At 49.2% G+C, this 25,002-nt stretch overlaps 2 protein-coding genes, 1 long non-coding RNA gene and 1 pseudogene across 13 annotated transcripts in view; 3 read left to right on the forward strand and 1 right to left on the reverse strand.

Moving 5' to 3' along the window:
- Window positions 1-4,032: 4,032 nt before the first annotated feature.
- On the forward strand, window positions 4,033-17,975 carry PLD2 (phospholipase D2). The gene is made up of 25 exons (XM_090292719.1): window positions 4,033-4,261; window positions 4,956-5,065; window positions 5,152-5,282; window positions 5,386-5,528; window positions 5,962-6,067; window positions 6,150-6,215; window positions 6,350-6,408; window positions 6,546-6,638; window positions 6,732-6,884; window positions 7,359-7,508; window positions 12,352-12,435; window positions 12,543-12,621; window positions 13,345-13,455; window positions 13,613-13,783; window positions 14,181-14,307; window positions 14,496-14,614; window positions 14,704-14,817; window positions 14,929-15,033; window positions 15,253-15,341; window positions 15,448-15,561; window positions 15,702-15,751; window positions 16,014-16,148; window positions 16,375-16,528; window positions 16,877-16,991; window positions 17,247-17,975. Exons 2-25 carry the CDS (start codon window positions 4,957-4,959, stop codon window positions 17,469-17,471), a joined length of 2,802 nt encoding a protein of 933 aa, XP_090148845.1. The 5' UTR covers window positions 4,033-4,261; window position 4,956; the 3' UTR covers window positions 17,472-17,975.
- LOC149997745 (large ribosomal subunit protein eL28 pseudogene) lies at window positions 8,830-11,381 on the forward strand (annotated as a pseudogene).
- LOC149997746 (uncharacterized) lies at window positions 16,670-18,011 on the reverse strand. The gene is made up of 2 exons (XR_016514343.1): window positions 17,360-18,011; window positions 16,670-17,012 (listed from the first exon to the last, which is right to left on the reverse strand). It is a non-coding gene; the product is annotated as an uncharacterized LOC149997746 (long non-coding RNA).
- A 4,598-nt stretch (window positions 18,012-22,609) lies between these two features.
- Window positions 22,610-25,002, forward strand: part of MINK1 (misshapen like kinase 1) — a 61,067-nt gene continuing 58,674 nt past the window's right edge. For all 11 annotated transcript variants that reach the window (XM_090292706.1, XM_090292707.1, XM_090292709.1 and 8 more), the window contains exon 1: window positions 22,610-22,882. In XM_090292706.1, the coding sequence (XP_090148832.1) occupies window positions 22,826-22,882 (57 nt within the window). In that variant the 5' untranslated portion in view covers window positions 22,610-22,825. The remainder of the gene's footprint in view (window positions 22,883-25,002) is intronic.

The following is a 25,002-nucleotide window of genomic DNA, read 5'->3' on the forward strand; positions in this document are numbered from 1 at the left end:
TTGTATTTTCAAGTGAGAGTTTAGAAATCCCAAGATGTAAAATGTTTAGGAATAGTCTTTTTTTTTTTTTTTTTTTTTTTATAACAGGAAACTTCACTAGTCAGGGAAATAATTCTGTTCTCATTAAACGGTCTGGTAGCTCTTGTCCCCTATTATGAAAATAGTTCGTTGTAATTGATTAATTACCCTGCGCCAGGTAGATTCTAGGGCTTGTACATATTATCTCCTCTCGCTTTATTATGTCAATGATCCTTTGAGGCAAGTGCTATTACTATTCTGATTTTACAGATGAGGAATCAGGGGCCCTGAGAGATTAGGGAACTCGCCCAGGGTCACACAGGCAGGTATGAGCAGGGCAGGAACTAACTCCTACTCCCATCAGTCTGACCCCAGAGCCCTCACGGTTGCCACCACACTGAGCTTCCCAAGCATGTCCCTGGCAGGCACTGATGCCCTCAGCCAGGTCTGGGGAGGTGGCCAGAGCCTGCCTGGGCTGGGAGCCTCAGGCCAAGAGCACCCTAGCCAAGGACTCTAAATGCCCTCTGGTAGAGCTGTGCTATACTGTTCCCCAAGGGTGCACTGATGTGGGTGAGAAAGGTTGGGAAGCACTGCTGACACACTGCCTTAGATAGAAATCGTGTTTGTTTGGTTTAAGTGCTTTATTTGTTTGCAGAGAAAGGGGAAGGGAGGGAGAAAGAGAGGGAAAGAAACACCATTGCCTCTGGCACACCCCCAGCTGGGGACCTGGCCCACAACCCAAGCATGTGCCCTGACAGGGAATCAAGCTGGTAACGTTTTGGTTCACCGGCCAGTGCTCAACCCACAGAGCCATACCAGCCAGTCATGTTTTGTTTTGTTTTTTAAATCAACCTTACTGAAGTAAAAATTTACATATAATTTAATGCACACATCCTAGTGTACGATTCTATGAGTTTTGACAAGTATATACACCCATCTGATCACCACCCCAATCAAGATATAGGAATTTCCATCACTAAGTTCCCTTCTGTGTCCCTTCATAGTCAATCTTTTCCCCACCCCCTGCCACAGGCAACTAATGATCTGATTTTCAGCACTGTAGATTGGTTTTCCCTGTTTCAGAACTTAATAAAAATGGAATCATATAGTATTACTCTTTCATGGCTGGCTTCTTTCAGCATAATGATTTTGAAATTCACCCATGCTGCATGCATTAGCATTATTAAGAGATACTTCCCACATCATAAAATTCACACTTTTAACCTTTTGACCAACATCTCAGCAATGCTGCAGTGGCGGCAGTTGCTCTTTGAGCTTCCCTATACCACTAAAGAGGACAAGAAGAAGAAAGATGTCCGAACATCAGCCAAGAATGAAAAAGACCCAGTGAACAAACCTGGGGCCAGGCCAAAAGGAAGAAGTGGTCCAAAGGCAAAGTTTGGGACAAGTTCAATAACCTAGTATCATTTAACAAAGCAACATAGGACAAACTCTGTTAAGAATTTCTCAACTATTAGTTAAGCTTATAACCCCAGCTGCTGTCTCAGAGACTGAAGATCCACAGTTCCTTGGCCATGGCAGCCATTCAGGAGCTCCTTAGTAAAGGACTTATTCAACTGGTTTCAAAGCACAGAGCTCGAGTAATTTACAGCAGGAACACCAAGGGTGAGGATGCCCCGGCTTCTGATGAAGATGCATGAACAACAGGTCCCATCAGCTGTACCTTTTGAAAAATAAAACTTCATTAAATAAAAAATTCACCACTTTAAAGTATACAATGCAGCGGTTTTTAGTGTACTCACAGAGCTGTGTAACCATCACACCAATTTTGTTCCGTTTTCATACCCTCAGAAGAAAGTCTGTGTCCATTAGCTGTCACCCCTCTGTCCTCCTCTCCTACTGGCAACCACTGATCTACTTTCTGCCTATGAATTTACTTATTCTGGACATTTCATATAAATGGAATCAAAGAAAATGTGGTCCTTTGTGTCTGTCTTCTTTAACTTACTGTGTTTTCAAGGTTCATCTATGTTGCAGCATATCAGTACATCATTCTTTCTATGGCTGAATAACATTCTATTGTTGAGATTAGACTACATTTTGTGTATCTATTGATCAGTTGATAGCCATTTGGGTTGGTTCTACTTTTTGACTCTTTGAATAATGCTACTATGAACATTCATGTACAAGTTTTTGCATGGACATGTTTTCAATTCTCTTGGGTATATACCTAGAAGTGGAGTTGCTGGACCATATGATAACTCTATGCTTAACATTTTGAGGAACTGTTTTCCAAGGTGACTGCACCATTTTATACTTTATTCATTTTTATTGCTGAGCAGTATAGCCTATATACCACAAATCAATCAAAATAAAAAATTTCTTCTCCTCAGAAGGCACCATTATTTTAAAAGGACAAGCCACATTTTGGGAGAAAATTTTTGCAATACATATATCTGATAAAGGATTTGTATCCAAGTATATATAAAGAACTCTTACAATTCAATGTGACAAATAACATGGTTTTTAAAAACTTAGCAGAAGACTTGAACAGACACTTTACAAAAGAGCTACAAATGGCTGGTAAGCACATGAAACATGCTCAACATCATCAATAATCAGTGAAATACAAATAAAACTACAGTGATGCATGATTTTACTTAACTAGAATGGCTAGCACTGTAAAGATCAAATGACAGTGTCAAAAGCTGGCCATCCGTGGAGCAACTGAAAATATAAATGAAACCAACCGCTTTGTAAAAGTTTGGCAGTTTGTTACAAAGTTAAAGCACAGTTATTTCCATGTTTCCCCCAAAATAAGACAGTGTCTTATATTAACTTTTGCTCCTAAAGATGCGCTAGGTCTTATTTTCAGGAGATGTCCTATTTTTCCATGAACAAGAATTCACATTTATTGTTGAACAAAAAAATCAACATTTATTAATATACTGTAGTCATGTCATCACAAACAACAGCATAACCAGCCAAACTCTGAATTCCATCAAGAACTTCTTGTGACTCTATTTCCAAGTACAGCAAACGCGGCAGCTGCGGTGGCAGGCCTCTTCCAGCTCACCCGTGCACAACGGTCCTTGGAGCAGCGGCTGCAGTGTTCTCCCTTTCATGTTCTCCGGGTAGTAGATGCCTCCCACACAAGGTAAGACCTGTCTAAATGACCTGCTAATGCTAATGTATGGCATGGGGGGAGCTGTAGCAATGACTGCTGCTAGGTCTTACTTTCAGGGGAGGCCTTATACTTCTAAGGTCTTATTTTGGAGGGATGTCTTATTTTGGGGGAAACAGGGTATGTGACCCAGCAACTGCAGTCCTAGCTATTTACCCCAGAGAAATGAAAACATGTATCCACACAAAGATTTATACAGGATCCAGAAGGGATCAGGGAGAGGAATAAGGGGAGAAAGAAGGGGAAGGGTCTAGTCAAGGAACAAGTATAAGTGCTCCATGCACAACAGAGTGGGGATTGACTATGGGAATGCGGGGGGGGGGGGGGGGGGACGGGACAGTGGAGAGCAACAGCGGAAAATGGGGACAGTTGTAACAGAGCAATAAAAGAAAAGAATGCTTGAAAAAAAGACTTACACAGGAATGTTAGAGTTTTATATTCACAATAGACAAAAACTAGAAACAAACTCAAATATCCATCCGAAGAAGAGATAAAGAAATATGCTTTAAAATTTTTTTTGAAATATATTGCCCTTTACAACCTGAAAACGTTCCTGTTTCCTTCTAGGCTGTAAGTTCCAGGACAGCAGGTTCCGTGACTGTCTTGTTCACTACAGTACGCTTCATGTCTGGCACGGAGCAAGTGCGCAATAAATGTTGAATGAATTAAAGAAGGAAAGTTTGCGTACGTTTATGAATTTATGGCCACCATCCCTCGGACCTTTTACCACGCCTTCCATCTGAAAACGCTGGCCAAAACAGGCCCGGTGTGGTTCACTGCCCGCCCAGGAAGGGAACACCCGCAGGTCCCCACGGCCGAGGCGCGTCTCCGTAGGGGCTGGGAAGGGGCCGGGAAGGGGCCAGGAAGGGGCCGCGCCAAGATGGGGTAAAGTGTGCGGCGTCGAGCGCCCACAGGGAGGCAGCAGGGCACAAATGGACCGACGGCGCGGGACAGACAGACTGGCTGACAAGGCCCGCCCAACTCACAGAGCCAGACGCGTGACCGCGCAGACCCACAGCGCACAAGACGACCCCCGGGGCCACGGACAGCGCGCACCGCGGCGGGGGACTGCAAAGCACAGACAAGGACCCCGCGGAGGTGAGGCGGGGGCCGTCCCGCCCCCTAGGGCAGGCCCTGAGCGACGCCCCGCCCCGGCTCGCTGGGGTGTGGGCTCCAACTCTGGCTCTGCTCCTCTCGCTCTGCACGCTACCCTGCGGCACCGCTGGCTCGGCTGCCCGGGTGAGGGGACCTGGGACGTGGAGCCGCGAAGGACCCGGGCCCAGGAAGTCGGGCGGGGTACGGAATGAGCCGGGGCAGCGGGGCCTCCTGACTCGGCCGCACGCTCTGATTTTGGGGTTTCCCTCCCATGCGGGAAGCGCATAACTTCCTCTTTCCCTCATGGACCCCCTCTCCCAGCCGGCTTGGCCTAGCTTGAGTGCCGGCGGTTTCCCGCTCCTTGCGACCCCGGGTCCCCTTTCCCTGGCTTCTGCTCTGCCCCAATTTAGAGCCATCGGGGCCTGGCTGGGTGTTTCTGGCTGCGTGCTCTGATTACAGGATGGGAGGCGGGGTTCAGGGGTTCTGGCTTAAGGACCGAGGTAGGGGATGGAGGTTAAAGGTGGGCTGCCGGGCATTGCAAATGCTGGGGCCATAATTCGATAGAAGCTGGGAGTTATCAGAAGCTAGGACGGTGGGTAAGAGGGGAACCTGTGGGAAGTGGAGAATCGTGGAGTTGGGACAGGGAGCGGAGTTCTGCAAGGCAGATCATTTCTCTGAGGCTTCCTGGTATTCCTAGGATGACGGCTAACCCAGAGAGCCTCTTCCTTTCTGGAAGCGACCTGGACTCCAGCCAGTTACAGATGGAGTCGGATGAGGTGGACACTCTGAAAGAGGGAGAGGACCCAGGTACACAGGGAGGATGACCCTCAGGGAGAGGAGGAGGGGGCCGAGACCTCCTGGGGTCTACACTCTTCCACTTTTCTTCCTTCTAGCTGACCGGATGCACCCCTTTTTGGCCATCTATGACCTTCAGCCTCTGAAAATGCACCCCTTGGTGTTCGCCCCTGGGGTTCCTGTCACAGCCCAGGTGGTGGGCACCGAAAGATATACCAGTGGATCCAAGGTAGTGGGGTTGGCACCAAGGGGTGGAGGTTAAGGGACAACTGGCCAGAGTTGGGGGCTGTGACCCAACCAGGGAACATCCATTCAGTTCCTCAAACCTCCAGGTGGGAACCTGCACTCTGTATTCTGTTCGCTTGACTCATGGTGACTTTACCTGGACAACCAAGAAGAAGTTTCGTCATTTCCAGGAGCTACACCGGGACCTCCTGAGACACAAAGTCTTGATGAGTCTGCTCCCTCTGGCTCGGTGAGGGAGAACCAGACTGCTCCCTGTGGAGGGCAGGTGCACCTCACCCTGTGGCAGCATGAGCTGTCACTGCCCCAGGCCCATCAGGTCTTTCTGCCTGTCTCACCCCCAGACCCCAGCCTTTCCTCCCCAGGTACCTTCCTCCCACAATTCTGGCCACTGGGCTCCCTCTTCTGATCCTGGTTACCAGGAAACCTTCCCCGCACAGCTCTCTCTGTCCATGGTTCTGTGCCAGTATCTTAGCTGGGCTGGATGCCCAAAATGCCCTTGGCAGCCTCCCCCATTTCTTGTCTTCATTCTCAGCGTAGGGGGCCTTCCTTCTGCTAGCCTCCAGATCTCCTCCCTTTCTCCAAGGGCCCATCTCCAATGCTTCAGGAATCCAGGCTCTGAGCCACCCGGCTCTTACTTGACACTTACCCCATCCCTTCCACAGCTTTGCTGTTCCCTATTCTCCAGACCAAGAGGCAGCTGACAGAGAGATGCCCTCTCTACCCCGAGCAGGTCCTGAGGGTTCCACCAGACATGCATCCAGCAAACAGGTATGACCAGACACCTTTGGGAAGGCGTTGATGTGCGAATGGCTCTGGTCTCATTCGTCTGTGTCTCCCATTTCTACTTTAGAAATACTTGGAGAATTACCTCAACCGCCTCCTGACCATGTCTTTCTATCGCAACTACCGAGCCATGGTAAGATTCAGGGGCTGGATGCCCGGGTCTTCTTAGGTGGAGGCGGATAATCAGACCCCCAAGGGGCAAGGGACTGGGTTCTGAGAGGCTGAAAGCTAGAGTCTGTCCTCTGAGCCTTTGTTTTTTTTCTGCAGACAGAGTTCCTGGAAGTCAGTCAGCTGTCTTTTATCCCAGATCTTGGATCCAAAGGATTGTAAGTGTCTGATACCCCTCACCTAGCTACCTGTAAATTTCTGAATCTCTACCTGCTGGAAAATGGGGAATAAAGTGAAGGGTGGGCTGGGGGGCCTGGATTCCCCATCCAGCATCTGTTCCTGATGTTTTCCACAGGGAAGGGGTAATTCGGAAGCGCTCTGGCGGCCACCGTGCTCCTGGGCTTACCTGCTGTGGCCGAGACCAAGTTTGCTATCGCTGGTCCAAGAGGTGAGGCCTGGAGTCGGGCAGCTGGGTATTGGGTGGGGATGAGGAAGGACATCCCAAGGGCAGGGAAGAACATACAGAGACCTTCTGCTCCAGGTGGCTGGTGGTGAAGGACTCCTTCCTGCTGTACATGTGCCTCGAGACCGGCGCCATCTCATTTGTTCAGCTCTTCGACCCTGGCTTTGAGGTTCAGGTGGGGAAAAGGAGCACAGAGACACGGTATGGTGTCCGGATCGACACCTCCCACAGGTAAGACCTCCCTTGTGTGGACAGACACCTGGTGAATAAATTGCCAGCCTCAGGCCCTGTTTCATGGAAGAGCCCAGAAAGAAGGGAAGGCATTTCCATGATTTGGTCATGATTTTAAACTGACTGTGCTTTGGAACCAGGGAACTGCTCTAGCCAGATGCTTGGGACTGCTCTTAAAGTCTGGGCCCAGAGAAAGGGAGCTGAATATAGCATGGGGGAGGGACTCTTGATGTAATAGAAATGCACTCCATTCATTCACTTATTCACTTAACAAACCTGAGTGCCTGCCACAATACTAGGTGTAAGGAACCTGGCTATGAATTGGGCACATATATACCCTGTCCCAATGGAGTCGTGATTTAGGGACTACGGGAGGAAATGGGAAAGAAGTGATAGCTAGAGTGGGGAGGTTTCTGGGCCAGGCCAGAGGTACCAAAAGTGAAGAATGCAGCCCATCTCATTGTGCCTATCTAGGTCCCTAATTCTCAAGTGCAGCAGCTACCGTCAAGCAAGGTGGTGGGGCCAGGAAATCACTGAGCTGGCACAGGGCCCGGGCAGAGATTTCCTGCAGCTGCACCGGCATGACAGCTATGCTCCGCCCCGGCCTGGGACTTTGGCACGGTGGTAAGACACCGATGTTCTTTCTGAGTTTGTCTGTGACCTTCTCAACCCCCTTGGTGTTTACTGAGACCTTGATCCTCTTTTATCTCCTTTGACCTCAATAACCTTTCCCTTAGATGACCCCCTGGCCTCTTTAACCACACTGATCTCTCTGATTCTGTGATTTTTTTCACCCTCAAAGTTGATAATCTCCTTTGACTCCTGAACAATCTGACCTCCTGTGATCTTTTGAACCTCCCCCCCTTTATCACACTGATAAGACTTTGTGTCCTCTATGATCTCCTCAAATCTCTCTGATTTGTCTGTTTCATTTAATAAGCATTTTCTAAGCACAACTCTATGCCATATCCAGCAGCAGGAATAAGACACAGATCAGTAGATGATTCAGTCACAAAACAATGGGAGTATACCATGCACAGGGGAGCAGCATCTGCCCCAGTTGGGCATGCCAGGACTGGGCTTTCAGAAGGCAAGATAAAGAAAATGGAAAAGGGCCGTCCATGCAGAGAAGCTAGAAATAGCCTGATCCGTTTGGGAACCACAGGCCTGACTGTTGTTGCAGAGTGAGGAGGAGTGGCCAGAGAAGAGTCTGAGAGTCGGCAGCCCCTCATCTGTTCCCTCATACTAGGCTGAGGAGGTTGACCTTTATGATAGGTGGGGGGAGTCATGCAAGGTGCTGTTGAGATTTGTTGTTTTTTGTTTTTAAGATTATTCATTTATTTTTGGAGAGAGGGGAAGGGAGGGAGAAAAAGAGGGAGAAAAACATCAATGTGTGGTTGCCTCTTGCACGTGCCCCAACCGGGGATCTGGCCCACAACCCAGGCATGTGCCCTGACTGGGAATCAAACTGGTGACCCTTTGGTTCATAGGCCAGCGCTTAATCCACTGAGCCACACCAGCCAGGGTGAGATTTGTTGTTAACATGAGAATAATAATAGCTAACACATACTTGACTAGCACTTATTATGTGCCAGGAACTATGCTAAGTGTTTTATATGTATTAACTTACTGACTCTTCACAACAAGCCTACAAGGCAGGTATAGTTATCTCCATTTTACAGATGAGAAAACTGAGGCAAGGAGAAGTTAACTAACTTGCCCAGGGTCACACACCTTGTAAGCGGTGGAACCAAGATTCAAATCCAGGCAGTCTGGGTTAAGACCCTGTTCTTAAACATCATATATGACATATAACATCATATAAAATGTTATTAAAAAGTCAAAAAATATGGAAACGAAGTCCCACTCAGTGCACAATCCTTTATTCCCTTTATCCCCCAGCCCTTACTTCTTCCCTATATTCCCTCTCAACAATCCCTTTTCTCACCTCAGAAGTAACCCTGGCATAATGAAGGGATCCAGTCAAGATAGCCACGTAGGCAGACATGGCTCACCTCTTTGCACAACCACATCAAAATTACAACTAAAATATAGAGCAACCATCAGCCAGAACCATACAAATCAAGTTGAATGGAAGTTTGACAACTACAGAATTAAGAAACCACATTCATTGAGACAGAGCCAGCAAGCTGGTGCCACATCTGAGACTCCATGAACCTGGCTAAACATTGTTTGACCCAGCTTGGAGATTCCCAGAAACTCCGCTCCACCCAACTTATGGGCCCACCCAAGCTGCTTTTCCATATGAATGGCTGGTCTTGGCTCATGCTTCACAACTTCCTAAATCCCATCAAACAAGCAACTGCTGGCCTCAGTGAGCTCCAGGCCTGGCACTAGCAGCAGCCAGCTTAGATTCACAGCTCGGCTTCACCTGGGAATCTCCAAACCTAGCACAAGTGGTAGCCATCTCAGATTGCTTTCTAGCTCAGGCAGGGTGCTTCAGGAAAAAACAAGTGGGGCCTGCACCACCCGGGAAACCCCAGGGCCAATGCACCCAGTGGACAGCTATAAACTATGTCAGAGCACCACCACCCTGCCCCTGCATAGCTAATCCTCCATGGATGGCGGAGGTTGGTGGTCAGTGTGCATAGCCAATCCTTGCAGCTGACTGGCCTGGGTAAATCCCTCCCATTGATCTGCCAACAGCAACCAAGTCTCAACTACAAGAGGAGAGTGTACTCAGCCCACATGAAGGGCGCACATCGAATACCCAGCTTTGGTGATAGGGGTGGCTGTGCCACTGGACCCTATAGGACGCCTACTACTTTAGGTCATACTACCAAGACACGGAGTCAAAGCAGCTCTACCCAATACACGGAAACAAACACAAGGAGGTTGCCAAATTGAGGAGGCAAAGAAATACGGCCCAAATGAAAGAACAGAACAAAACTCCTGAAAAAGAACTAAACAAAAATGAGATAGCCAACCTATCAGATGCAGAGTTCAAAACACTGGTGATCAGGCTGCTCAGAGAAATGATTGAGTATGGCCACAAGATCAAGAAGTGAAGGTTATACAAAGTGAAATAGAGAAATTATATACAGGGAACCAATGGTGATAGGAAGGAAGCCGCGATTCAAATCAATGATTTGGAACAAAAGGAAGAAATAAACATGCACCCAGAACAGAAGGAAGAAACAAATTGAAAAAAATGAGGACAGGGTTAGAAACCTCTGGGACAACTTTAAATGTACCAACATCTAAATCATAGGGGTGCTAGAAGGAGAAGATGAAGAGCAAGAATTGAAAACTTATTTGAAAAGAATAATGAAAGAAAACTTTCTTATTTTGGCAAAGGAAATAGACATACAAGTCCAGGAAGCACAGACAGTCCCAAAAAACTTGGACCCAAGGAAGACCACACCAAGACACATCATAATTAAAATGTCAATGATTCAAGTAAAGAGAGAATCTTTAAAAGAGAAAGAGAAAAACAGAGAGTTACCTACAAAGGAGTTCCCATAAGACTATCAGCAAAGAAACTTTGCAGGCAAGAAGGGGCTGGCGAGAAGTATCGGAGTAACGAAAAGCAAGGACCTACAACCAAGATTACTCTATCCAGCAAAGCTGTAGTTTACAATGGAAGGGCCGATAAAGTGCTTCCCAGACAAGGTAAAGCTAAGGGAATTCATCATCACCAAGCCATTATTCCATGAAATGTTAAAGGGACTTATTTAAGAAAAAGAAGATCAAAACTATGAACAAATGACAAACACAATTATCAACTGAATATAAAAATTAAAAAAACAAAAAACAAAACTAAGCAAACAACCAGAACAGGAACAGAACCATAGGGATGGGGATCATTTGGAGGGTTATCAGCTGGGAGGGGGAAGGGGGAGAAATGGGGAAATGGTGCAGGGATCAAGAAGCATAACTGGTAGGAATAAAATATAGAGGGGGATGCTAAGAAGAGTATAGAGCTCTTTCCATCTAGGGCTGCTGCAGTGAGGAGCTCCCGCTATGTCTGCGTACCTTCAAGTGATGGTCATCCCGTACGGCTCCGGCTTCCTAATCAAGGGAAACAAGCAGACGTAAAACACTGAACTCAATAATCTGAAGGCCCGCCAACTCCTTTCCCTACAAGGGCTGATTCACCACAAGACGGTGGGCGTGGAGCCCGCGGTCAATGGCAAAGGTGTGGTGGTCGTCATGAAGTGGAGATCCGACTAACAAAAGCTGGCCACGTACTACATGTGGACCATGAACGAGGACTCCCTGGCCACCCTGAGCGGCATCCAGTATGTGATCTGCAAGAGCAAACACCGCCCAGACCTGTGCATGGCCGCCATCCGCAGGGCCAGCACCATCCTGAGCAACCAGAAGCCTGAGATGGTGAAGAGGAAGCAGGCCTGTCCCACCAGGAGCTCCTGAACACCCCCTCCCCACAAAGTGATAAAGGTATCATCCAATTTTCTTTAAAAAGGAAGGAAGGAAGGAAGAAGGAAAGAAAGAAAGAAAGAAGGAAAGAAAGAAATTATAGGAAAGGTGAAGCCAGAGAAGTTACATGCATGACTCATGGACATGAACTAAGGGATTTCTGGAGGGAAGCGGGGGTACCAGGTGGAGGGGAGCGAAGGGAAAAAATTGGGACAACTGTAACAGCATAATCAATAAAATATACTTAAAAAGAGAAGTAACCCTGGCAACAGTTTTAAATTATCCTCCCAGATTTTCTCCTGCCTATATGTTACTTTTTGTTTTAACATAAACGAGGTCATGTACTCTCTTCTGTGACATATATTTTCACTTAATACATGCATTAGAGATTAAATGTTTTAAGTTACTTCCCATTTTTTACTTTTTCCCCCATTTTTCACTCTTATAAACAATGCTGCAATGAACATAATCTTTGCCTAAGCATTTAATAGGATATATTCCTAGAAGTAGAATAACTATGAGCATTTAGTAGTATTAAAGGGTATGTACATTTAATATTCTGATAGATACTGCAAGGGTTATAACCAATGTACCCATAGTCCATGAGAATATTTACTTCCTCATATGCTAACATTGAATATTACCAATGATTTTAATTTTTGCCAATCTAGTGAATTAAAATATCTTACTTAATTTTATATCAACTTTCTTGTTTATAGTGAAATTGAACATCTTTTCTTATGACTGACCATTTTAATTTCCTCCATGAACTATCAGTTCTTATTTTTTGTTCCCTTTTCAGTTGGCTTATATGATGTGCTGGAAGTCTTTATGTGTTAATCTTCCCAATCTTCAGTCATTTTCTTTAGTTGTCTTTTCTAATATTTAATTTTATTTAGGTCTTACAGGCAAATTTATCCCACTTTGATATACTTGATACTCTCTGATCACTCTTGATCTTTGACCCTGCTGTCACCTCTGACGCATGACTATCCTCTGGTCTTCACTCTCTAGAGCTTTCTGGCTTCTGACTCCACTGATCTCCTTGGCTTGGCCTCCCCCCCAGGTTTGTGAATGGGGCAGGTTACTTTGCTGCCGTGGCAGACGCCATCCTCAGAGCTCAAGAGGAGATTTTCATCACAGACTGGTGGTAAGTGGGGGAAAAGCCCAAGCAAGAAGGGGTGGGATAGGGCCTGTGGCACATCACCTTAAGGTTGTCTGAGGCTTAGCTTACCCTCGTTAACCCCTGAATCCCAGGTTGAGTCCTGAGATTTACTTGAAGCGTCCAGCCTCTTCAGATGACTGGAGATTGGACATTATGCTGAAGAAGAAAGCGGTGAGGAGAGTGGTCAGGCTGGAAGGGAAGTGTGGTGGCCGTTGCCTGTGGGTGGAGGTTGGTTAGAAGGGACCAAAGCATGGAGGAACACAGGAATCTGAGGCTTCACGGGGAGGAAACGTGCCCATCCTGGCTCAGTGTCCAGCAAGCATTACCTCCTCCTCTTCCCTAAGGAAAACTGACACCTCCCTCTTTCTGCTCCTCTACCTGGTATGGACTTCCCTCCCAGCACCCATTGCACTTAATTGTGTTACCTGGGGGTGTACATGCCTGTTTCTCACTGGACTGATTAATATCACTAGTTCCAGTAAAAGGCACAGTGCCTGCTGTGTTGGAGACATCCATAGATGTTGATGGTCAGGAGGAAAGATAAGTGGATGATGGAGAGTGGATAGGTGAATGGTTGGGTGAATGCTGGAAATGGAGATACATGGAAGGAGATGAGTTTGGAAAGGTGGATCAATAGGAGGGTTGGTGGGTAGTTGGACGAATGAGAGGATAGGTAAGGGGATGAGTAAATGGTTGGGAGTGAGTGAGTGGATTGCTCACCCATTGCTAAGTGTGTTGTAAGCATCAAAGCAGGATGTGAGTGGTAGAGCATGGAGAGTTTCCAGGCTGGGTGGAGGGACATGCAGGAATCCTGAGCAAGGGGAAGGGTTTGGGAGGGCAGACAGGGGCCATTCTGAGAGAGGCATTAGGGTCTGATACCCTGTGCACTACCAGGAGGAAGGTGTCCGTGTGTCCATACTGCTGTTTAAGGAAGTGGAGCTGGCCTTGAGCATCAACAGTGGCTATAGCAAGAGGGCTTTGATGCTGCTGCACCCCAACATAAAGGTGACTCATGCCTCAGAGACCCCCTCCTACACTACAGCCCTCCTCACCACACTTCCCCATCCTCTTAACCCTCCCTTTCCTTAAACACCGTATCCTTCGCTTTCCATTTTCCTCCCACCTAAGCCCACCCTCGTGAACTCTTCCATACCTGCCCCAGGTGATGCGCCACCCAGACCATGTGACATTGTGGGCCCATCATGAGAAGCTCCTGGTGGTGGACCAAGTAGTGGCCTTCTTGGGAGGACTAGATCTTGCCTATGGCCGTTGGGATGACCTGCACTACCGACTGACTGACCTTGGAGACTCCTCTGAATCAGCTGCCCCAGAGGTAATCCCTCAAGGCCTTCCAGAACTCCCCCAAACTCAGCTAACCTAAATCCACACCGCTTCCCAGCTCCAGCCTTTCCCCTCCAGTCATTTAATTGCTGCCCACACTCAATGTTCCTTGGCCTTCCTGGAACCCCAGAAACCCACTTGGAAGATATAATGACCCCAGTCCCTTTTCCATTTCCACTAACCACTCTCCTCTCCCCCAGCCACCGATTTCTCTAGGAAGTGCAGCTGAAGGGGAGGGCTGGGGAATGAAACTCTGTTTCATTCTTACTCTCTGTGTCTCTGTCTCTCTGTCTCACACTCTTCAGTGTTCCTATCTTCTCTTTGGCCCTGGCTCTCTATGGCCCCCATGACCTCTCCTTGCCCATGGCTTGGGTGTGTTCCCCTCACAGCCTCCCACCCCGTGCTCAGACTCTCCAGCCATCCCAGACCTCTCTTACAACCAATTCTTCTGGCTGGGCAAGGACTACAGCAATCTTATCACTAAGGACTGGGTGCAGCTGGACCGGCCTTTTGAGGGTGAGGATCCCCTCCCCCAAAGTCCCCGAGAGCTGGGAGCAGGGTCAAAAGTCAGAGCAGGGACTGAAAAAGGGGCAAGCTGGGTCAAGGATAATGCAGCCTTCCCTCTGGTCAGCTCCTCCTCCCTGCCTCAAGTGTCCCCAAGAGACCATTCCTGACCTCTCTTCTGACTCTTCCGGGACCCTCAGATTTTATTGACAGAAAGACTGCACCCCGGATGCCATGGCGGGATGTTGGGGTGGTTGTCCATGGCCCACCTGCCCGGGACCTGGCCCGACACTTCATTCAGCGCTGGAACTTCACCAAGGTGCTCACTGCCTCCTGCAGGTGCTCGAGGTTGGGAGGGAGCCAGGGGCAGCCTGCCACCTCCCACTGACTGCTGTTCCTCCACCTCAGACTACCAAGGCCAAGTACAAGACACCCATGTACCCCTACCTGCTGCCCAAGTCCACCAGCACCGCAAACCAGCTCCCCTTCACACTCCCAGGGGGGCAGTGTGCCACTGTGCAGGTGGGACCCCAACTTCAGCTTGCCCCCACTCCTCCCTCCCTTTAGGCCACTCTCCCTGACCTTAGAGTCCTCCTGGGGTCAGGAGCCACATCATATTTGCTGTTCCCCCAGGTCTTGAGGTCAGTGGACCGCTGGTCAGCAGGGACTTCGGAGAACTCCATCCTCAATGCCTACCTGCACACCATCAGGGAGAGCCAGTACTTCCTCTACATTGAGGTCTGACTGCGGGGAGGAGGGAAAACATGGAGGGGATGTCCCAGGAGAGAGACTTAGGATGTCAGTGGGATCAATGTTGTGAGCTGCTGTAGCCGGGCCTGGAGGAAAGCGGAAGCCTGGGGTGGGGACAAGACCTGGACTGGAGATAGGGATGGAGCTGGGAGCTGCGGGCAGGGGTTGGGACCTGGTGCTGATGTCTCCCTTCGGTCTCTGCCTCAGAATCAGTTCTTCATTAGCTGTTCAGATGGACGGACGGTTCTGAACAAGGTGGGCGATGAGATTGTGGACAGAATCCTGAAGGCCCACAAGTAAGGTGGACTGGCAGAGGGGGAGAATTGTGGGCATGGTTTAAGCCCACCTGGAGGGGTGGGGCTTTGGGGAGAAATCACACCTCTGACTCTACCCGCTCCCTAGACAGGGGCAGTGCTTCCGAGTCTACGTGCTTCTGCCGCTGCTCCCGGGTTTTGAGGGTGACATCTCCACAGGGGGTGGTAACTCCATCCAAGCCATTCTGCACTTCACTTACAGGTGACCTATGGGAGTCTCCATGGCCCCAGCCTGGTTCTATTCCAACCCCTTCCCACTGGACTTTTGGGCTCTACTTCTCTCCTGGCATCCCCCATTCCCTCCTCCAGCTTTCATTTCTCTCACCCATTCTTTCCCCTCAGGACCCTGTGTCGTGGGGAATATTCAATCCTACATCGCCTCAAAGCAGCCAGTGAGTTCTGGGGGCTGGGAGTTCAAGCCCTGGACCCCGGGGAGTGGGAGATGGGGGACCTGAAGACCCAGGTGAAGGGAAGTTGCCTATCATACCTGTATGCCTCTGGGGTTACTGCCTTGAAACCTCAGGTGGTCTGTCACTGGAGGGAGAAGTATATAGACCAGGCTGTGAAGGGCTTCTGAAGAGAGGAGGTTGGTGGTCCGGGGCTCCATCTGCACTGCAGGGCACCTCTCACCTCACTCCCCCTCCCCATTTACAGTGGGTACAGCGTGGCGGGACTATATGTCTATCTGTGGGCTCCGCACACACGGAGAGTTGGGTGGGCACCCGGTCTCAGAGCTCATCTATATCCACAGCAAGATGCTCATTGCAGATGACCGGACAGTCATCATCGGTCAGTGCTGGATCTGGGTCCCTGGCAGTAGGAGCAGGGTGGGAGAGGTGGAGCAGGGCCCAGTCAGGGGCAACGGGATGAGGGGAGGTGACTGCCACTGAGGCCCAGTTGGGTATGGAGGCCAAAGAAGGTGTGTTGCCCACAGGCATGTGCTTGGGTAGAGGTGATGGGGCAGAGGGGTCCCCGTGGGCTCACGCAGATACAGCGTGTTCTGCACCAACCCCAGGCTCTGCGAATATCAATGACCGGAGCCTTCTGGGAAAGCGGGACAGTGAGCTGGCCGTGCTGATTGAGGACACGGAGATGGAGCCATCCCTCATGGGTGGTGTGGAGTATCAGGCGGGCAGGTTTGCCTTGAGTTTGCGGAAGCACTGCTTCAGGTAGAGCCTGGTTGGGTGCTACATGGTGTGGTGGGAGGTGGAGAGGGGTCTGCCTTTTGAGAAGGTGGCAGAATTGCTTAGACATAGTACTAGACTTCCCAATGGGCAAAGTAGAGATGGCCAAGAAAGGAGAAAAAATACTTTAAAAATAATTTGGTATATATTTTTTAAAGCATCATAGTCACCAAAGTAGAGACAAATGAAGGCTCTGTTGGACTCGTGGACACTATTTTACTGTGTAGCATCGCATCCATTTGAATGACCTGGGTAGACACAGCATAACTTCCCTAGTATTCAGGCTCTCTGAGGATCTTAATCTGGCCCTACTGGGACCCCTTTCTCTGGTAGTGTGGTTCTTGGGGCAAATGCCCGGCCAGATCTGGATCTCCGAGACCCTGTCTGTGATGACTTCTTCCAGTTGTGGCAAGATACAGCTGAGAGCAATGCCAATATCTATGAGCAGGTGGGTGCCGAGGGGAGTGGCCTGGAGGGAAATTCATGCATTAGCCTGTTCAGGATGGTACGGAGAGTAGCCACACTGCTCCGCCATTCTCAGAAGGGGCATGAAAGTCTGGGGGCATATAATAGGGTTCTGGGGCTTAGGGTCAGTGTGGGAGCAGATGGTGTGAGGATGGGGGCATTCAGCTCAGTTGGGCTTGGGCTCTTGGCAGTCACCCCAAGCCTTATTGGCTTCCATGCCTCCTCCCTCTGACCCCAGATCTTCCGCTGCCTGCCATCCAATGCCACACGTTCCCTGCGGGCACTCCGGGAATACGTGGCTGTGGAGCCCCTTGCCACGGTCAGCCCTCCCTTGGCCCAGTCTGAGCTCACCCAGGTTCAGGGCCATCTGGTCCACTTTCCCCTCAAGTTCCTGGAGGATGAGTCTTTGTTGCCCCCGCTGGGTAGCAAGGAGGGCATGATGCCTGTAGAAGTATGGACATAGCTGCAGCTCCAGCCAGAAGAGGTCACCGGCTGCTGGGCTTCACCATGTCTGGCTCCCTGCCCCCTGCCCCTGAGGACTGAGGGCAGTGCCCTTTGAGACCTATGGGAGGCAGCATCTCTGAAGGGTACGAGAGAAGGGATGGAGGACTCTTTCTTGAGAAGCAGCCAGAGAGGATACTCCCAACCCTGGGCTGGGGAGACAGAAGAGGGTCCCAGAGGAGTTCAAACTCCCTGCTGCCCATTTCAAACCACTGCTACAGAGAAGCAAAACTCCTGCCAGGAAGCCTGGGGCAAGCCTTCCCATCTCTCCCTTCCTCTGCCTGAGGGCCTCTCCCCAGCCCATTGCTGCCAAGGTAGAGGGAAGGGTGAAGCCCCTCCTGGCTTCAGCCCCACAGTGAGGAGGAGTAGAGGGTGCACACTGCCTCCCTCCCCCAGCCTGCTGACAGACACTAACTTTATATCCGTTCAATAAGCGTTTCATAAATAAAAGAGCAGAAAAAAAATACGAGCAGAAAAAAAGTCCATGCCTCTTCTTGGTGGAACTGAGTATGTGTCTCAGCCAACCCTCCCTGCCTACACACAGCACCAGGCTTCTTCACCCTCTTGCCCCCGCACTCCTTTCCTCCTGCTGTCTCCATCTCCACTGCACTTACCTGTGGCTTTAGGAACTCAGTCACCCAGCTGCTGGGAGAAGCTCACACAGTCTGCCCCGGTAGAAGGAAACAGCACATCTGGAGAACAGTGGGGCTGATGTTGGAGCTGCACGTGAAGGTGGTGCACAGAGAAGGTCCTGTAGGAGCTGCCTTCTGTTCCTCAAGTGACAGCACAAGGAGGGGCTTGGGGAAGCCCCCTGTGAAGTGGTTAAGGGTGGAGACTTAAGGTCAGAAAGAACGGGGCCCAAATCCTGTAGTTATCACTTATTGCCAAGGTGCCTTCTTAAGTCATATCACTTCTGGGCCTCAGTGATCCCAGCTGGGAAGTGGGAATAATAACCGGCTTGCTGTGCAATTCAGTCGTGACTTAAATATTTACTGAGCACCTAGTACTTACCAGATACTGTTCTAGACTCACAGAAGTGAGTACAACAAAGTTCCCACTCTTGTGAGTCACTTAAGCGCCTATGTCCGGAAGCCTCACTGTCCAGTACAGTAGCCACTAGCCACTTTTGGCTATTTATATTTAAGTTAATTAAAACTAGAAATAATTAAAGATGTAGTTTATCACGTGCATTAGCCACATTTCAAGTGCTCACCTGTAGCTAGTGGCTAGCATATTGGACAGTTCAGGTATAGATTATTTCCATCCTTGCACAGAGTTCTATTGGATGGTGCTGCTCCAGACGGAAGGAGGAGAGAAAAATAAATGGTAGAGTCCACAAGAGAGTATAGCACACAACAGATTGAAAAGGGTTATCTCCCGGGGTGGATGGAGAAAAGGGGATAACAAAGGGATATACAGAGAGCGCTTCAAGTGAATCGGTGACTTTTATTTCTTAAGCTGAGTGGTGGGTATATGAACTTTTATTATGATAATCATATCTTTTTATATACCTGAAATATTTTGCAATTAGAAAAAAGTTTAGCACAGGTCCTGGCTCTTGCCCTTCATTCCCTCAAGCCTCATTCCACAGTTTTAGAATTGACCACAGAGGAGTAGTGAGGAATTTAGGAGGCCTTCCTGGAAGAGGGTTGTATGCTGGTGGATGATGATGTGGAGAGAGGAAATGCTGTTTTCTTGTTCCCATCCTTTCAAGTCCAGTTCTCCCTTCCTCTGAAGAAGCCATTTCCATACATGAAATTCCCCCTCCCACATTTAGCGGTCCCCTGGTACTAATTGGCATTCTGCTAATTAGCCTCATTGTCTGCACTAAGTGCCTCTTTCCCTAGGGTACCATTACCTCATTAACTGTGGAGTGGGATGGAGGCAGCGGCTGCTGGGGCTGGGCCAGGGGCTGGGGCTTGGTGGGCTCCTGTTTCACACTGTCTATTGGTCTATCTTCCCTCTCCCTCCACATATTAGTCCTGGAGTTTCTTAAATGGAGGCCACCACAGTGCAGGGAAAAGAGTAGTGGGCTTGGAATTGGAAGTCTTGTCTCTAGACCAGTGATTTTCAACCTTTTTCATCCTATAGCACACATAAGCTAATTACTAAAATTCTGTGGCACACCAAAAATATATTTTTTGCCCATTCAGAAAAAAAAAAAAAGGTATAATTTTGACTCATTCGCCTGGATGGCTATTGTTGTGTTGGCTGTTGTCATTTTTTTATTTGACAATCTAAGAGAAAAGAGGTCCGTGCCCCTGACTAAATAACCAAGTACTGTATTGAATGTTTTAAAAATTCTTGTGGCACATTGGTTTAAAATCTCTGCTCTAGATCCAGGTTGAAGCGAGTGAATTCAGCCTCCCAAGGTGCGTGGGAGGTAGTGAGGGCAACTGGGCCTGTGTAAAATGTTCATTCTTCCCCCAGGGGTACTACGATTTGTGTTATTTTAAATATATTAAACTTTTCTTCATGCCTGATCTCTCTGCAGTTTTAATTAAGGACACATTTTCTCTCTCTCTCTCTCTCTCTCTCTCTCTATATATATATATATAATAAAAGTAGGCTATTAATGATAATTAATAATGCAATAATAAATAAATAAATAATACACCCTGGCTGGGTAGCTCAGTTGGAGCATCATCCTGATATGCCAAGATTGTGGGTTTGATCCCCCATCAGGATACATGCAGAAGTCAACCAATGAATACATGAATGGGTGGAACAACAAATCGGTGTTCCTTTCTTTCTCTTATCAATAAAATAATAATAATACAAGAATAAACTCTGTATTTCATGTACTCACAACTGTAAACCTACTTTTGCCAACCCCAGTATATATAAAGTAGAGAATAGGATAATGAACCCTCACATATCTGCAAATCTGTGCTCCAGCTTTGATAATTATCAGCACAGGGCCAATCTTGTTTTTCTCTTCCCCCTAGCCCCCAGATTAACTGCCTCTTGAGGTTTGGTTGGCCATTTATCCGATCAATGTATCTTAATTTGCTCATTCAACAATTCAATATCTCTTCATTGAACACTGCCTAGGAGTCAGGCGTTAGTAAGTTTATTGAGGACCTAGTATATGCCAAGTGCTTTACATACCTAATTTTATTTTATAATACCCTCCCTGTTACTATCTCTATTATACAGATGATAGACTTGAGCCTCAGAAATGTAATGACTTGTCCAAAGCACTAACTTCAAATTCTTTGTTTTTTCCCTAATATCTCATGGTCTTGACCTTGAATTACTATACATCACAGCACCTACCCAGACAACAGAGGCCTTCATGCCTTCGTTCACTTATGTGTTACTGAACCACTAGTGGATGCCAGGCTCTGGGCGGAACACAACTGACATAACTCCTGTCTTTAAGGAGATTCAACAACAGGCACTTACAATTCAAAGCATTAAATGTTACCATGAGTTTTAAGCCAGGCAGAAACAGAAGAACCAAACTCAATCCTAGTGAATCAAGGAAGGCTTTATGGAGAAGGTTTAGGACAAAACATGTAGGACATGTAGGATAATACAAAGGGCAGTGGACATGTTTAGAATATTCCAGGGAGAACAAACAGAGTGCAACAGCTGAAGGAGGGACTGTTGAGTTCTGAGAGCCATGATTTTAGTATGGCTAGACTATGCAGGGTTGAATGGTGGAATATTGAAAAACAAAGCTGGAGAAGCAGGCAGAATCTTGAAAGGTCTTTGATGTCACACTTTAGACTGTACTCAAAAGATAGTGGGGAGCAAGTGAAGGGTCTTAAATAGGAGTGACAACATATTTGAGTTTTGGAAAAATCACTATGGGTATGGAGAATTGATTTAAGGGGATTGCACAATGAGATCGAGGAGGAGGCGGTTAAGAGTAATGGAGGTGAGTAGGGATTGTGGCTTGGACAAGGATAATGGCAAGGTAAATAGGCAGGCAGGGGAGCAAGACTGAATATGTATCTGAAAGTACTAAGGAGAAGGATCCAGAAAGGAGGGTGTTAGCCCCTTTCCAAGGACTTTTCATTCAAGCTCTACTAAATGTTTACATTAAGGTTGGGGTGGGGTCTTTCAGAGGTAGTATTGTTTTTGGAAATGATCTTGAGGATCAGCCTTCCCCCTCAACATCACATCGAAAGAAATGCACAGAGAAGTAAAGCAACTTGCTCAAGGTCACACAGCATGTCAATGGCAAAACATGGCTCCTTATCCTTCACATAGCATTACCCAGCCTCCAGGGAGGCTGGCTGGGGATGCTATGCCAACATGACTAGACCTAAGGTGACCCAAGTAAGATGTGAAGGGGTTGGACAGATTCCTCCTTCTTCTCTCTGCTTCTGCCTCTTCTCCCTGCTACCCTTTCTCCCACACATGGCTCCAGCGATCAATCAAGGAATAATTTTTGCGAGTTCTTTGTGTAGCACAAGAGGTTCAGAGATTAAGGTCTGCTGTAAGAGTACGTATCTTGAGATCTCAGATCCCCTCCTCAACACTCTACTCCCCTCCCCAGCGAGCGAAGGGGATAAAGGGCATTCCCAAGGCAGGCAGTCCCATCCACTGTACTCCCCAACTCCCTCGTGGCTTCTCCAGCCAAGTTCTCACTGAGAGGCCCCTCCTTCAGCGGCTCCACGGTTGCCATGGCAATTAGGTGGGTGGACAGCCCAACCTATCTAGAGGCCACCCAACCCTCGCGTGGGGAGTTACCATAACAACCCCCCTAGTAATAGAGGGGGTTGGATGCCTCCACCTTCCCCTGCAAATAGAGAGGTGGGTGGTTTGATTGGCAGCTGGGCACACAAAAGAGATAAAGGGAAGGAAAGGCGTCAAAGGAGAGCTAAAAAGAAAATGGGGAAGAGAAAGGGCATAAAATAGGGTAAAGGAAGGAAACGCATGTGCGCACGCGCGACAGCTGGTGGGCGCGCTCCGCGGCCGCCTTGGCCACCGCCCACTTCTTTCAAGGCCCGCTCGCGTGGTGGCTCAGTCCTCAGGCGCGCCTTTCGCTATCTCTCCTGCGCATGCGCGCAGGTGTCGGCGCCTAGGGGGAGGGGTAACCCGACGAGCTCGCGTCACGTTCTCTCGTCTACCCTCCCGGCGCACCGCCACTTCGCGCCTGCGCAGGAGAGTCGGGAGGCTCGGGTTGCAGGCTCCCGGGCTATAGCTCCTGTCAGCCCGTGGGTCGGTCTTCCCGCCGGCCCTCCCCCTCCCCGGCGGTGTCCGCCCCTAGGATCCCCCGATGGGGGAGAAGTGGCAACGGCGGCCACGGAATAACCGAGCAGGAGCGTGAGTGGCCCCGGGGCCCCATTCCCCGCGGAGGCCATGGGTGACCCAGCCCCTGCCCGCAGCCTGGACGACATCGACCTGTCCGCCCTGCGGGTGAGCGTGCCGCCCCCCAGCTTCGCCCTGGTTCCTGTCCTCACCTCAGGGGAGCGGGTTGGCTCCACGCCTCACGTGCTCCCCGGGGGCCCTTTCCAGCAACCCGCCGCTCCCTCGGCGTCCCCTGCCCCTTCCCCGGGTGCCCGCCGTGGCTGGGCCCCCGCCCTCTGCTCCTCTCTCCACTTGCTGCAGATTCTGGGAGCCAGTTCAGTCCCCACCCTTGGTGCCCCGCCCCCACACTTCCCTGCCCCGTCTACCTTTGCTAAGGTTCCGGACCCCCTTCCTCCAAGATGTTTGATGGTCGCCCTCTAGTTCCCCTGAACTTAGGCCCTATCACCTGCAGAATCTTTATTACGGTGCCTCTCCCTGCCACCCCCTCCCTTGCCCTTACTTAGGTCTTTTTCCTGCCCCTCCTTTCTCTGTTTCTCAGATTTTGACTTTGCAACTGTCTTGACAAGCTTTCCCCTCATCACCCTTTCTCCTCCTCGGCCACCCCTGAATTGCATCTCTACCTGATGGGAATTTCAGCCTCCCATCTCCACCCCACGCCTCCTGCCGTCGCCTTCATCGCCCTGTTCAGCTCTCCCTAGCCCTCCTCTTGTCTTTCAAGTGCAGCAGTCCAGAACCAGGCATTTCCGGTCTCAGGGTCCCTGAATATTACATTACCAACTCTGCAGCAGTGTGGGGCTGCGAGGAAAGACAAGTGCACGGCGGGAGGTGGGGAAGCATTTATTCTCTTCAGAAACTCGAGCTTGGGCTGGGTTGAGGATGTTTGTGTATGTACACACACAAAACACATGCTGTACGTGGCCAGTCGCGAGGTTTGGAAAATCTGCTGGAGGGAGGGGGAGGTCATGGAGACCTCTCGAGGAAGGGGCTAATTAGAAAAGGGATAAGAAGAAACTACTATGGCAGGAATTTCTTCGAAATACCTTTTTATTGTTTCTCTTGGGGCTCTTGGATGCCTTCATTTGGGAGCTTTCAGCAGCATTTATGTGTTTTTTCTCAGCAAGGAGCTCTGACTTAAGAGGCAGTTTAGTGATTTCAAGGTGAACACTCCAGACTGGCACCCAAGTGGTGTTTTGTCCTCTGTCCTTTGGGTTTTTCAACAGATGTGGGGAGAGCAGGATTTCCCGTCTCCGGATTAGCTTCTCTTGAGGCCCTGTTTAAATTGCCTGCTGGCTCTGGAGTTAGCCAGGGAACATGGCCAGTATCAGGAAAAGGCGGTCAGCCACACAGGTGCCCCGGATACGACTGGAGGGGAGAGGGGAATTGAAGAGAGCGGAGTCATGTTGTTAATTGGGTTTCTCTAGGTGACACAGTTTTTCTTGCCATTCAGGTCATAATTTGCTTGGTGCAATGTTGGGCCAGGAGACCTGACTTGCTGGAGATAAGGTTGCTGAGGAGGGAGACTGAGTATTGAATTACTCTGTGTGTGTGTGTGTTTGTGTGTGTTGGTGGGGAGAGCTTCGGAAGGCTTTAGGAGAGAGGTTCTTAAGGTCAGTTTAAACTTCTGTTCTCAAGTGAAGCCATTGGAGTATAAGGTGGTCATTCAGGCTTCCCTTGATGTGTTCCTGTCTAGGGTGAATCCCCACCTTTCCTTCCACCTTGGTTGTTAATTAACTGGCTACAGGTTCTGTGGCTGTGGTGACTGTAATACAGTGAAAAAAGAGGTGCGTCCCACTGTGACCTTTGATTTAAAGCTTGTGGTGGGACTGTGCTTGGGTTTCTGTTTTTCTTCAGCCTCCTTTGCTAGTTTGGCTTGGATCCTCTGCCTGGGATTTCCAGCAATTCTGCAAACACCCTTTGACCTTGGATGTGGTATTTCCCTTCTGGACTTCTCTGATTGAAGCGATGTTAGCCTTCCTCGGTTGCTGCCTGCCTTATTCTCCTCTCCCACTCCAGAGAGGCCACCGACCTGCTCCCAAGTGCTTGTCTTTCTGACCTCAGGCTTCTTAAGAAAGCATTCCCCCCTCTCACCCCAGTACTCCCTCCAGGGCTTGAGGGAAAGCTGTGCTTTCTTTGAGATGGAGCTGGAGAGGGCCTGCTTCCGCCTTGCTGCTGACCTTTTCTCAGTGCCTGTCCCCTCTGCTCTACCCCAGAGAGCTGCTGTGGCCCTG

The sequence above is a fragment of the Furipterus horrens genome, unplaced genomic scaffold (genome assembly GCF_987537825.1).
Source record: "Furipterus horrens unplaced genomic scaffold, mFurHor1.1.pri manual_scaffold_11, whole genome shotgun sequence".
NCBI lineage: Eukaryota > Metazoa > Chordata > Mammalia > Chiroptera > Furipteridae > Furipterus > Furipterus horrens.